The sequence below is a fragment of the Phymastichus coffea genome, unplaced genomic scaffold (assembly GCF_024137745.1).
Source record: "Phymastichus coffea isolate CEN01 unplaced genomic scaffold, Cenicafe_Pcof_1.1 PCOF00002, whole genome shotgun sequence".
Lineage (NCBI taxonomy): Eukaryota > Metazoa > Arthropoda > Insecta > Hymenoptera > Eulophidae > Phymastichus > Phymastichus coffea.
Genome location: NW_026706813.1, coordinates 14014315 through 14029513, shown reverse-complemented (window position 1 = coordinate 14029513; position 15199 = coordinate 14014315). Strand labels below are relative to the sequence as shown.

The 15199-nt window shown below is 34.4% G+C and overlaps 1 protein-coding gene across 1 annotated transcript in view; it reads right to left on the bottom strand.

Moving 5' to 3' along the window:
* The window catches only part of LOC131663150 (protein wings apart-like), a 334256-nt gene that overhangs the window by 239562 nt on the left and 79495 nt on the right, over window positions 1–15199 (bottom strand). Inside the window, exon 3 of the mRNA XM_058933320.1 lies at window positions 4476–6013. Coding sequence (XP_058789303.1) covers window positions 4476–6013 — 1538 coding nt within the window. The remainder of the gene's footprint in view (window positions 1–4475; window positions 6014–15199) is intronic.

Sequence of the window (15199 nt, the reverse complement as noted above, 5' to 3'; positions counted from 1 at the left end):
TCGAATAACAATTAATCGATTGTATATGACTGAGTTCAATATCTCTTTAAATGCAGGTTAAGAACAAATTAAATAAATATTGTACACGTTTGATAATATAATTTGAAGCATTACAGTAGAAAAAAGCTTGAGCACCGCTATAATAAATGTATAAAGTTAAAAAGGGACTATGTTGAAAAATAAATTGGGATTATTTAAATAAATAGGGGCTTTTAATTTAAAATCACGGACTTATTGAATGACCCTCATATACAGGATGTCCCATTTTAACTTACCCAGGCCGATTTCTTAAAAAATGATCGGGGTTAACGAAAAATGTTTCAGACAAGGGTTATCCAACTTGAAGGGAGGCATATCATCGTAACTTTTGGTGTGACCTTATGTAATAAGTTTAGGGTCATTTCAAGGTCAACTTTGTTTTTTAAATAGGTCCCCCCTATTTTTGACCCCAGATTCGCAAAGAGCGGTAAATACTATATCAGATGATGTAACATACGTCGGGTGTGGATAACCCTCCAAGGTCATTTCAAGGTCAACGTACTTTCCTATCACTCGAAATGCCCGACGAAGGTAAGATTCAACTATCAGCGTTTAAAATTGAAAGTAATACGACTTTGAAAGGAAGTTATGATATACTCCTTTTAAGGGCTTTTCATAGACAACTTTGTGTTAGAAAAGACCGGGAGTTCTAATATCATAGTACGTATTATTAAACAATCGGTTCAAAGCTTCGAAGTCATGTAGAAGTTGAGAGTGTTCGAGTCGAACGAAATATCTGCTTCGCGACAGACTGGTGCAACTGAGAAAATTCTTGCTTGATACCATTCTCGAAAATATAGGGGTGAATGAAATCGTAAGTTTAAAAAATTACTAAAGTATAAAAAATTCAAATATAAAAAATAATTTACAAATTAATGAAAACTTGTACTAACAATGAAATGCTACAATTCTCATATTTTTTTACACAATGGCTAATTATCCAGCAAATGAACTGGTTGAAATACTGTTGACACTTGGTATATGTCAGTGGAACTATAAAGTTGCTGCTCGGCTCATATGCTGAACATTTTTCTGGCCACCGACGTCCAAGCCATAAACAAAAGGAAAATATTGTAAGACGCAATTGTATAAATAATTTACATCGGCAGCGACGTCCAAACAAAAATATGAATAATAAAGATGCAAGACTCATTGCAGTATTAGTTATAGTTCGTTTGGACCCTCATGTGAGTATGAGGACTATTCAATGCCAATTAGGAATTCCCCGTTTTACTACGTATCGTATGTTACAATCGATGCGTTACCAACCATATCATATAACACTGCACCAAGAGTTGAATGAAAATAATCAACTTAGAATGGAGTTATGTAAATGGGCTTTCAACCAATCTAATCGTGATCCATATTGCAATCAAAGCACCGATGGAGCGTTAATGTTTGGGCCAGAATTTGTAATAGACACATCATTGATCCATACTTTTTTGATCGTACAGTCAACAGTCCCCGATATCTTGACTTTCTAGAAAATCATCTACCTAAATATTTCAAGGACGTCCACTGAATATTAGACAGCGTATGTGGTTGCAACAAGATGATGCTCCAGCTCACTTTGCGATAAATGTTAGAACATTTTTGAATAACAGGTTTAGAAACCATTGGATAAGTCGTGCTAGTTCAGTTCCTTGCCCTTGAGTTCGTTTTCTTGTCACATATAAAATTAGGTTATCATAACATGTCTTACTTGAAGTCAAATTACTTTTATTTGAAACGTTAATAGTTAAAACTTATCTTCGTCGGGCCCATCGAGTGAAAAAAACAAAGTTCATCTTGAAATGACCTTGAACCTGGTCTCCAAGGTCACACGCAAGGTCAGGAGAATATGCCCCTACAAGTTGGACAACTCTTGTCTGAAACATTTTTCGGTAACCCCGACCACTTCTGTGAAACCAGCCTGGGTAAGTTAAATTGGGATACCCTGTATATAGTTTTAAAAAGACGATCTATTTATGTTTGTATGCCTGTGTTATTCATAACAGTAGTCGGTAATGTCCTCCAACAACTCCATCATTCTATTCTGATTTAAAAAGATTGTAGAACCTGACGATGAAGATCGGGTTGATGAATATTAGCTTCTTGAAGTATTCGGTGTCTTAATTCATCGAAATTTTAACGATAAACATATCTTCAAATATATGCAAAAGAATGCACGATCTTTTAAATACTGCCGCAGGCATTATTCTAACAGTGTTATTCCAGAGGATCTTCGAAGCCATTCAATTTTTATTTCGACCTATCCATTTATCGGGAAAATTGGTAACAAGAAACTTATATTTTTTTGTGTGCCTTTGTAATCAATATTTATAACAAAAAAACATCTGATATCGTGAAATGCAAAGGGATCCTATATAAAGGAAGGAAGAATAGCCTAGATCACAAAAGAAGTATTACTAGAGTAATTAAAACAAGATATTATTTAGTTTTGAAAATGTTTACTTAATATTATTAAATATATGCTATCATGAAATGTCATTAATAACATGTTTCCTCAACATTCTTAAGTTTGATCAAACTTTAACCTATTTATCGTATTAGGCTAAAAATCTAAACCATTTGTTTTAAAAATGGTAAATATTACAAAGGAAACAGTAGGAAAATTTATTATCATTTTAGAATGTCCGTAATTTTCAATATTTCTAACCTATTTTTAGACTCAATAAATATTTCAATTTTAAGTAATATCTAATCCGAACGTATAATTTCCAGTAGAATCCAAATCTATAATACAAGTAGGAGTTTCCATTAGAAATTTACCGTTGGATCTGATTTAGAATAAACATTGCAGTCCAAAGAACTTTGTATTATTGTATTATTATTGTATTGTACGTATATGTATGTATTGTATGTTACTGTATTATTAATTCTTGATTATAATATATTTCATTATTGACATAATAAGTGTTCATTCTTAATCTGAAAGTACAAGACACCTTGTCTACAATAATAAAAATATGCTAAATATATATGTTTTTAAATTTGTTATGCATTTATAAATACGAGGTCTGTTCGGAAAGTATCGGGCCTACCTTTATATTGTCGTGCTAGCGTTATTCTTTATCGTCTGATGGGTGGCATCCTTCAAAGTAACCCCCACTTGATTGAATAACACGGTTCCATCGATGTTTCCACTTTTCAAAACAGTCCCGGAACTCACTTTTAGGGATAACCTTAAGTACACTCGTCGCATTGTTTTCAACCGTTGTTTTGTCATCGAATCGGTGTCCTTTGAGTGGTTTTTTTAGTTTTGGAAACAGCCAAAAGTTACTAGGGGCTATGTCGGGACTATATGGAGGTTGTCGAAGCAATGCGATATTGTGTTTGCTCAAAAACTGCTGTACAAGATTGGATGAATGCGCTGGCGCATTATCGTGATGGAGAAGCCAGTCACCTCTTTCCCAAAAGTGCGGCCGTTTTCTTCTTACTGCATCACGCAAACGTTATAAAATTTGAACGTAGTATTCTTTATTGATTGTCTGACCTGTTGGTGCCTATTCGTGATGTACAACACCTGCACAATCGAAAAAAACAATCAACATTGACTTAATATTGCTCCGACTTTGACGTGCTTTTTTTGGTCTTTGCGATTCAGAATGCTTCCACTGTGAAGATTGTTGTTTTGTTTCAGGGTCATAACTATAAACCCATGATTCATCACCTGTAATAACTTTTCTAAGCACATTATCATCATTATTGACCATTTCCAGATTGTCCAGAGCGATTTCTAAGTGAATTTTCTTCTGCTCTGCTGTGAGTAATTTTGGGATGGATTTCGCACACACGCGTTTCATTCTTAAATTTTCGGTTAAAATTTCTGAAATGATAGTTTTTTGTATCCCAAGGTCTTCTTCTAGATCTCGCACAGTCATACGACGATCTTGTTCGATTGCAAGTCGCACTCGCTCAAATATTATCTACGGTTTTTGTCGTCGAAGGTCGGCCGGAACGAGAATCACTATCGACAGAAGTGCGACCATCCTTGAACCGTTTATACCACTCTTTTATTCGTGTTTTGCTCATACACTCGCTTCCGAAGACCTTTTGCATCATTTCAATAGTTTCCGAACTCGTTTTTCCGAATTGAAAGCAAAATTTGATGCAAATTCGTTGATCTTGTTTTTCAGTCATTTTTGACAATATCGAAATCCGACGAACGCGAAAAAGGCACTGTAAACAAAGTCACGCTGCGCATGAACTATACATCCGGCAGGTGTCAGTAAGTAACCAACAGATTCGCGAGGCTTTACTGTTGACGTTTCTGTCCGGTAGAGATCGCTCGAACACTATGGCGCGAAGATATAAATGTAGGCCCGATACTTTCCGGACAGACCTCGTATATGTGTGTGTGTGTGTGTGTCAGTGTGTGTGTCTATTAATGAATTTAAAAATATCAATTTATGTAAATTGAATTTTTTACTTACTCCTTTCGAATTTTTGTCGCAACGAATGTTGGTTGCAGTATTTTCTAGATTATCCGGTATATACTCTTCCATTTCTGTACAAGGAACAACCCTTGATAATTCAGCGCTGTCGAATTCTTTTCCAGATAATATTATATTTTTATCTAATGTAATATCGAATTTGGTTGCTGTATTAATTTTATCCGTTGTTGGATCCGAACACTTTTGATCCTTTTCGTTATCACTCCATTTATGTTTATATAATGCACGTCTCTTATTGCTGTTCATCGTACCTGTAGATCTAGTTTTAAAAATACTACCTTTTCTTATACCAGTTGGTTTTTCTAATTTTTTATCGGTAGGTTCCGGAGGTCTTTCCAACTTTGTAATATGACAGTGAGACTCTTTATGAATTTTACTATTCAAATTAGTACTGGCATTTTCACTGTCATCATCACTAGAACCCCAATCTTGATCTAAATTTTTTGTTGAAGTTCTACCATCTACTACCAATTTTAATAAGTGAGATTTATCGGTTGAAATTATTTTATCAGTATAGTCATTATTTAAATTAATTTGCACTAATGTTTCACATTCTTTAGATAAATTCACTTCGCTTTTGATATTTGACTCAGATTTCTCTACTACTAAAATACTTTCGTCATAGTTTGATCCTTTTATGTCTTTTTTTAATTCATTGTTTTTTGTCAATGGAAGTTTGTTATCACGAAAATCTCCAGTTAATGTATAGATAGTTTTCTCTGCTACAGTAACAAAATCTAATTTTTTCTTATTTATATTTGATGATTTTTTACATGTAATGTCATTTTCGGTCTTAACTATGTCGTAGTTAGAAACCTCTCTATCAATAGAACCTGTTAAAGATTTTCTAAAAGTTAACGATATATCAGTATTCTGTGGAGTGGCAGATAACATTGACTCATTTGATGATACATCTGATCGTAAATATTTAGCTTTACTACGTGTAGTTCTCACATCGAAAGATTCTACTGTTTGAGGAATCGATGGTATCGTGAATGAATCGTTACGAAATATGTGATCTTTCTTGTTATCGAATTTTACATTATGTTGATATATACTTTGTTCAGAATTCGATGTATTTTGCAAATTACTTTTTGAAATCCGATAAGTACCAGAAGCATTATCCTCCGAAGAAACGAATTTAGCAGTGCCCTTGCATATCCTTAATACAATTGGAGGTTTACTTTCATCTTTGCAAGAAGTCTCAGAATACGATTTTAAAATATTATCATTTTTCAGGATTTTTCCATTAATGCTAGCGCCAGTACCGTGCTTTTCATTACAAAGTTGACCTCTTTCAGAATTAGAAAATGAAGTACGTACTTCATTTAGTCGTAAATCTTCAGAAAAGGGCAGAATATTTCTACTTTTGAAAAATTTTTTTGGCTTATACGATTCTGATTTTGAGTCTTCCTTCTTGAGTAGAAGTACCTTTTTTTCTTGGACATTTTGATTTCCATTATCCGATTTCATGCGTTTTACTCCGTGGTTAAAACGTCCATCAAGCAAACATCTCCCTAAAAAACATTAAATATCAAAATTCAATAAATAAATATTAATAAAGGTTAGTAATTAAAATTTGAAAATAACGTTATTTCCAATTAATTTCTACCTCATTATATTAATAAAAAAAATTAACATTTTCGTTGAATACTATTTTCTATAAATAATGATATTGGCCCTTTAATGAATAGTGCTGAATAAAGCAAAAATACTCAAAAATGGCAAGTTTCATAACAAAATTTATTATTGAATATAAGTTCTATTGTCAATTTTACAGAAATTTATAACTCTATTAACCCAACCCTTTCAGAAGTAATAAAGAGTATACTCGCAACCAAAATTTATTAAGTTTTTCGGTACAAATAAAGTTTATTACAAGTGATTAATAAAAGATATCTTCTTCCATACTCACAAATGATTCATTTGAATACTGCTGTATTAATTTTTCCAATATTACGCATTAAAAACTCCTTGTTAACCTATTAACACCCATAACAGAGAAATCGCAACTCTGTTTTCAGGCCTAAATCTATCACATATTCTACAGACAAATTCAAACTAAACGATATTTTTGCCTACTTTCCATTTCTGGTCTCAGAATTGCGAATTTCCCACCTAAAAATTAATTATGGCGATATTTATAAGAAAAGTGTAAAATTTCGATGCCTTTTTTTTAATACAATTTTTAATTGCATTATCGTTAAGGACGGAACTTCTGCTTTCAACTATGGATGCATAAATTAATTGTACTTGAAAGTCAGTCGATTCCCGAATCTTGAAATTCAATATGGCGGCTAGAAAATGGTGCCTCTAGTGCAAAATTTTTGCCATATATTGACGAATTTTTTCTTTGGAAATAATGCATTTGATGAAAAAATTAATAAGAACAAAAATGCGTAGAATCATCCGAAGAATACGTCTGAATTTTTTCAGCGAGCTTTGAGCAACTTTTTTACTTTTGCAAATTAACAATTTATGATAAATTGCAAAAATTCATCGAATCGTCTTGAAAAAATTCAAGTGCACTCTTTGCTCAATTCTAAGCAAATTTACTTCCAATTAGTGACCGAGTATCTGTCACATTTCAGAAAATATAATTTTCTCATTGAAGAATTTTCATTTCTTAGCCGTTGATGTACGTACAACATTGCCCGACACTTATCGCGTGAAGGTGAATGAGTCAAAGCCTCTTGTTTTGTCATTTTTTTTGCTTTGATTTTCTATTTTTTAATATCTTTTATTTTATTTCATTTATGGTTTTATAATTTTTAATTGTCTTTCATTTATTATTTTTTGTAAAACATGATTTACAATAAAAATTGTTACATGTTTTGCAAAATTTATTTGTCCTGATAACACATGGATTGCAACAGCATTTCTTCTATTGTTTGAGGGATATCGTTTTGTGTAGGATATCATTATCAATATTACATCCAGTACAATAATGTAACGCAATATCGTAAAGAAATTCTTTTGTACTTTTTTTGCAATTCGAATTATCACACTTAAAAGGTACTACTGCATTGGTAATAACCGCCTGAATTAATCTAACGCAAACAACCCACGTCCACTTTTTTGATCGGATGCTTCGCACAATATTGTAATGAACATCATGAACGTCAACCCCTCTCATAAACCTATTATAAAATGAAATAAATTAGGGAAAGCTAAGTAAGTAAGAGTGGTGTTACACCAGATGCTGCAAAAATTATTGAAATCGGTTTAGAATCAATAATAGTACTGAAAATCATTCTGCTATTTTGATCTTACTTTGCAGCAAATGCGCCTCTTTTTGATTTTTTATCAATATCATTTTTTTCTTTTATCCCATTTTATCCAAAGTAGCGATGCTACGCAAACCCAGCTTTCTTAAATGTACCAAAAGGTCTAAGCTTGTAAAATAATTGTTCGTGTAAAGATAGTAAAGACTTACTTTACGAACAGTTAGTGTTAAAAAGAAATTCTCTAATAAGTTTATTACTACTCGAGTCCCTAAAGCACATTTGGCTAATTTATCCCTAACAGTTGAATTTATGCCACAGTACAGATCGAAATCTAGTAAAAGGCCATTTAATGTACACAGACCCCAAAATTTCAGACCGAATCTAATTGGTTTGCAACGAATGAACTGTTTCATAATACTTGTAGTTCTAGTGTAGCATTTGGCTATCATTTCATCTAGTGATAACGTGGTTTGAAATTACCCGAACAATTTTATGTTTTTACGGAACAGATTCATGACATGACGAACATTCCAAGCTTTATCATTGCGGTCTTCATTCCCTGGCTTTGATAATTGCAATTTAGATTTCAAATTTTCAAATATATTGCGTCCCACAGCATATATTTCACAACATAACTGGATAAAAAAAGGATCATTAGACTACGAGGGTCGTTTGAAAAGTCCGTGCAAAGTCAGAGAGATGGCGCTACTAGTGCGTATCAAGGTTATTTTTAGTTAGTGGCATATCTTGGAAGAGCACACACCAAGTTTCAGCCAGATCGGCCAATTACTTTGCGTTTTACATTCGTTTCAATCAAAGAAATCGAGTAGAAAAAAATTTCGTGTATTGATTAAACATTACTTTTTCAAAGGCAAAACGCCTCAGGAGATTAAACAGAAGCTTGATAAACATTATGGTGATTGTGCACCTTCGATTAGAATGGTTTATAAGTGGTTTCAAAATTTTCGGAGTGGCTATATAAGCACAAAAGACAATGAACGTTCTGGACGCCCTGTTGAGGTTACCACTTCAGAAATCATTGATAAAATCCATGATATGGTGATGGCTGACAAAAGAGTGAAGGTGCATGAGATTGCTAGTACTGTAGGCATCTCGAGCGAACGGATACATAATATTTTGCACCAACATTTGGACATGAAAAAGCAATCCGCTAGATGGGTGTCGCGATTGCTCACGATTGACCAAAAACGAGATCGTGCAAAGTGTTGCAAGAATGGTTTGCAGCTGTTCCAGCAAAATCTGCAAGACTTTAAGCGTCGTTTCATCACTGTAGATGAAACATGGATACATCACTGCACTCCTGAGACCAAAGAATAGTCTAAACAATGGGTTACCAAGGGGGAATCTGCTCCGAAAAAGGCGAAGACAATTCCTTCGGCCGGGAAGGTTATGGCGACTGTCTTTTGGGATTCGCAAGGAATAATCTTTATCAACTATCTGGAAAAGGGTAAAACCATTACAGGCGAATATTATTCATCGTTACTGGATCGTGTGAAAACCGAGTTGCTAGAGAAACGTCCACGATTGGCCCACAAAAAAGTCCTCTTCCACCACGACAATGCGCCAGCTCATGCCTCAGCTGTTGTGGCCGCAAAACTGATGGAGATAGGGTTCCAACTCGTTTCACATCCCCCCTATTCTCCAAACATGGCTCCGTCGGACTACTATTTGTTCCTTAATATGAAAAAATGGCTGGCGGGGAAAAGATTTTATTCAAACGAGGAGGTGATTGCAGAAACGAATGCCTATTTTATAGACTTGAACAAATCCTATTATTTGGAAGGGATTAACAAACTAGAGCAGCGTTGGATGAAGTGTATAAGTATAAAAGGAGACTATGATGAAAAATAAAAAAGATTTATTAAAAAAAATCAAGCAGTTTTGGTTTTTGCATGGACTTTTCAAACGACCCTCGTAATAATATCTTTGATATTTCTTTTTGTTGAATGCTGAAAAAAGTATTATTCCTATAAATGTATCCAATTCTGACATTTTTAGATGGCAACTACTGATCTTAGTATATTCAATAATATAATTTTTAATTTCTTTGCAAAAAAATCTTACAAATAGGTTAACTGGACTAATATTCCTAATTTCTTTCTAAAACTTGAAAAGCTAATTGAATAAGTAAAAATGAATACTAATACGTACTTGGGGGGTCAATAAGTCTTTAGAAAATCGAAGAGATGGCCCTCGTCACGCTTAAATTATGATGTTTTTGGCAAGCAATACTACTAACTAGATATCGTACAAAGTTTCAGCTCGATTCATTAAGTCGTTTTTTTGTGAGCGTTGATTGAACAAATAGTTACTGGTTTATTTGAAAAATATAAAAAACAGACTTTGAGCGGTGATAAAACATTTTCATTTGAAAGGCCTTACACCGAAAGAAATTACAGTAGAGTTGAACGCCGTTCATGGCAAGTCTGCCCCTGTGTTTAAGACTGCTTCTTTAACTGGGTAAATGAATTTAAACGCGGTTGTACAACAACAAAAGATGAACCTCGTTCAGGACGCCCCGTAGAAGTGAGTACGCCCGAAATGGTCAACAAAATCCACGATATGGTGTTAAGTGATAGAAGATTAAAATTGTGAGAATTTGTTGAGGCTACAGGGGTATCAAAGGGTACAATCATTTCAATTTTGCATGAAAAATTGGGGATGAAAAAAATACCAGCAAGATGGGTGCCACGTTTGCTCAGTGTTGAAAACAAACGAACCAGCGTGGTCACCTCTGAAGCTCTTTTGGCACGCATACGTCGTAATCCGGAAGACTTTTGGCGTCGACTAGTAACTGTAGACGAAACATGGGTACACCACTACACTCCTGAAATCATGGAACAGGCAAAACAATGGATCACCGCAGGAGAACCAGCCCCAAAGAAGGCAAAGACAGTAAAGTCAGTTGGCAAGATTATGGCCACGGTTTTCTGGGATGCGTATGGAATCATCTACATTGACTACTTGGAAAAGGGCCAGACGATCACTGGGCAGTATTATGCGTCATGATTAGGTTAGCTGAAAGAAAAAATCAGAGAAAAACGTCCTCACTTGAACAAAAAAAATGCCTCTTTCTTCAAGACAATGCTCGAATACTCACGTGTACAGTTTCGATTGCAAAAATTAACGATTTAAAGTTCGAATTAATTCACCATTCACCATATTCGCCTGATTTGGCTCCCAGTGACTTTTTCTTATTTCCTAACCTCAAAAAATGGCTTGCCGAACAACGATTCACATCGAATGAAGAAGTCATCACCGAAACAAATGCCTAATTTGAGAGTTTTCAGAAATCATATTTTTCTGATGGCTTAAAAAAACTGGAAGGCCGTTTAATAAAATGTATCGACCTTTAAGGAGATTAAGTTTAAAAATTCAAAAAAAATACATACGCAAAACTTTTTTTTCCTTCTTTTTGCAAACACTTATTGACCCTCGTAGTACACTAATAGTATAGTAGATAAAGTGTAAAAATGCTATAAATTCTCCAAAATACAATCGATTCAACAATTTTTAACTATGGAAATTTAATTTGAATTTGAATTTCAATACAATTTTGAAATTCAAATGAAAACATACGAAAAATTTTTATATATTCGGTTACTTGTAAATCAAAAATAAATTTTATACTCATCTAAATATTAAAATTTTATGACTCATGTGTATTGCGATGTACATGTGATTTTGAATTAGGCGAATTCAACTTTGTAACAAAATTCAGATTTTTTCAACTGAGAATACAATATAGTGTAAGGAGCAATTCCAAAAAGTGCATAATTCAAAATTTTTTAGGTATTTAATTTTTCATTTTATGTATTTAAATTTTTTACGTTATGTAAGAAACAGTGAAAAAATAGAAAACGCTCAGAATAGACGATTTGACTAATTCACCTCCACGCGGTAGGTGTCGGGTAACGTTGTGTAATGACGGGTAACGACTAAGAAATGAAAATTCATGAATATTTAGCAAAAATTTTGGGCTTCAGGCGCCATTTTCTAGCCGCAATATTCTATTTCAAGATTTGGGAATCAACTTACTTTCAAGTAAAATTAATTTATGCACCCATTGTTGTATTTAAAAAAAAGGCATCAAAATTTTGCACTTTTCTTATAAATATTGCCATAATTAATTTTTAGGTGGGAAATTCGCAATTCTGAGACCAGAAATGGAAAGTAGGCAAAAACATACATTAGAAAAATATTGTTGAGTTTGAATTTATCCGTGGAGTATGTGATAGATTTAGGCTTGAAAATAGAGTTGCGATTTCTCTTTTTCGGGCGTTAATGGGTTAAGTAGATAATATCGAAAGATTCTTTTCTACCGTCAATTCACTTTTTGCGTCCGTGTAACGTAAATGAACTCTTAAGTCATGTTATCAAAGCCTAGAGATGATACTCCACCGATAGCCAATAAAAATTTTAAAATATTTTAAATGGCCTTATTTGCATTTCTGATAGTAAAATAAAAAACTATTGTAACTGTAGATTAATACGTTGTATTTTACTTTGAAGTTGGCGCTAGTCAGTTGATAAGTTTATTTTAAGATGACAAGACGATATTAAAACTGTTGAAATGTACTAATGTTTCTGATTAAACTTACAAATTTGGTCAACGAAGCGTCAAAACAAAGTATAACGTATTAGCCTACAACGATCGAATATAATATTTAATTTCCAAACATTCACGAGAGACAATGAGATAAAGTTTCAACAATAAAAACTTTGGATCATACAAAATAGTGGATTCGAATCGAAATAAACTATTATCAGACAAAAGGTTGACGTATTATCTTATTTGAAATGCTAATTACACATAATTTTGGATAGGATTGGCGTTTACAGTCTATCATATTTTAGCAAGGACTGATAGAGCAGTAGCAAAGATGATCATTTGCTTGTCATTAAGTGACTAGACAAAACGGACCGATAGATCTACTAAGTGTATTTTTTTGGCCAACTCTTTCTCATCGTGACATATAACTTAAATCATGGTACAAAGAGATACGAGGGTGGTCCGATAAGTACTTAGCCTCATCACCCGATGGCGTCACTCTTGCAAAAGAAATATTCTATCACGTAGTACAACCTTCTCGATGGCTACTGTCAAGATTTCAGCCGGATCGGAGTTATAGTTTATTTTTGACAGCGTGTGAAAGCAAGTGTGTCCGTTGATTTTTGAAAAATGGAAAAAGAGCAGTATCGGTCGGTGATTCGATTCTTGTTTTTGGAAGGGAAATCGCACAGCGAAATCAAAAAGCGCTTGGATGCTGTGTACGGTGACTCTTCTCCTTCGATGGCGACCGTCAAAAATTGGTTTAACGAGTTTCAACGTGGTCGCACGTCGATTTTTGAAGAGCCACGTCCAGGTGCTCCGAAAACAGCTACCACGGAGTATAACAAAAGTTCACGATCTCGTATTGGCAGATCGACGATTGAAGGGGCGCGAGATAGCTAAGATCGTAGGCATCTCAAAAGACCGCGTGGGTCATGTCCTGCATGAAATTTTGGGCATGAGAAAGCTGTCGGCGCGATGAGTGCCGCGTCTGCTCACTCCGGACAACAAGCGCAACCATGAGACAACTTCAGAGCAATGTCTGACGCTGTTTAAGCGCAATCCGAAGGAGTTTCTGCGTCGTTTCGTGACAGTCGACGAAACATGGATCCACTGGTATACACCAGAGACCAAGGAACAGTCGAAACAGTGGACTTTACCCGGCGAAAATGCTCTGAAGAAGGCGAAGACTGCCCCATCGGTTGGAAAGGTGATGGCCACCGTTTTCTGGGATTCACAAGGTGTGATCTACATCGACTACCTGGAGAGGGGCAAAACGGTCACAGGGCTGTGCTATGCCGAATTATTGGGCCGATTCGACGTCGAATTGCAGAAAAAATGGCCCCATTTGGCGAAGAAAAAAGTGCTCTTCCACCATGACAACGCACCGGCTCTCACCTCCGCCGTCGCCAAATTGGTCGAATTATTCTACGAACTACTGCTCTACCCACCGTATTCTCCAGATTTAGCCCGGTGCGACTTCTTTTTGTTTCCAAACTTGAAAAAGTCACTCGCCGGGCAGAAATTTGAGTCGAATGAGGAGGTAATCGCTACCATGGAAGCCTACTTTTCAGACCTCGAGGAAACGTATTTTTCAGACGGGTTAAAGAAGTTGGAACATCGCTAGGCCAAGTGAACTAAAAGGAGACTATGTTGAAAAATAAAACGCCACTTTTCCAAAATTTTCGTTTTTATTTTGTAGGCTTAGTACTTATCGGACCACCCTTTTCCTTAACGGTCTTTTTTAACATAGAATACGCCTACAAAATTTGAAAAAGTCCGCACCCAGAGACGAGACGAGATATTTCCGAAGAAATTTAATGCGCTGAATCTGAATTTGACCTTAGAATTGCTCTATCACCTGCAGTTTTCAAGATATCCTAACTAAAAAACGTCAAAAATACGTTTTTTTACTGTTTTTCAACCCCTATAATTTTATTTTTTTTTGAAAATTTTACGTCGGCACCTTAAAGAACAAATCTTGCCCTTCAAAAGACATTCGTTATTTTTTTTAATGACAATCAGCGTTTGATCACTGAGGTGAGCACAGCGCTCTATCCGGAAAGCTAAAATATTAGCCAATTAATGACGTGATAGTTAAATTCAATATTTTATTTAATAAACTCCATAAAAAGAAAACAACAGCCGAAATGGCCACTCATTTAGGAAATGACCAGACACTCCTAATAAAAATAACGAAAACTGGAAAATCGAAAACGACAAAAAGCAAAGAAACAGCCCAGGAAACCAAACTCAAAACAAAAAACGATAAACACAATTATCAGATTACTGGCTAAGTAATACAAGAAACAGGTTTGAAATACTTCAAGAAAATAAAGAAAATAAAGAAAATCATATTGAAGAACAAAACAACAAAGCAAATAAGTTAAAAAGCAAATTCTCTCCGATCTTAGTTTATAATGTAAAGAATATCAAACCGTTATAAAATCTACTGAACATAACAGCCAATGAAAATTACACTCTAAAAGTTATAGGATTAAACAAAATTAAAATTCAACCAACAACTTCCGAAAAATATTGACCAATTATTACTATATTGAAAGAAAACTACACGTAATTTTACACCTACCAGTGCAAAGAAAAAAAAGATTTCAAAGTGATATTAAGAAGTAACCACCCGTTAGTTGATATGTATGAATTAAAAACAGTCATAGAAGAACATGGATGTAAAGTATTAATTATTCATAATATAAGGGATCACGTCGCAAAACTACCATTGCCACTATTTACAGTTGAAATTGAACATGATTATAAAAGCCTAAAAATTTATAAATATACCGAATATTAAACACGGTAATCAAATTCGAGTCACCAAACGTTAAAAGAGAAGTTCCTTGAGGTCAAAACTGCCAAGAATACGGGCATACCGAAAAATCTATTTT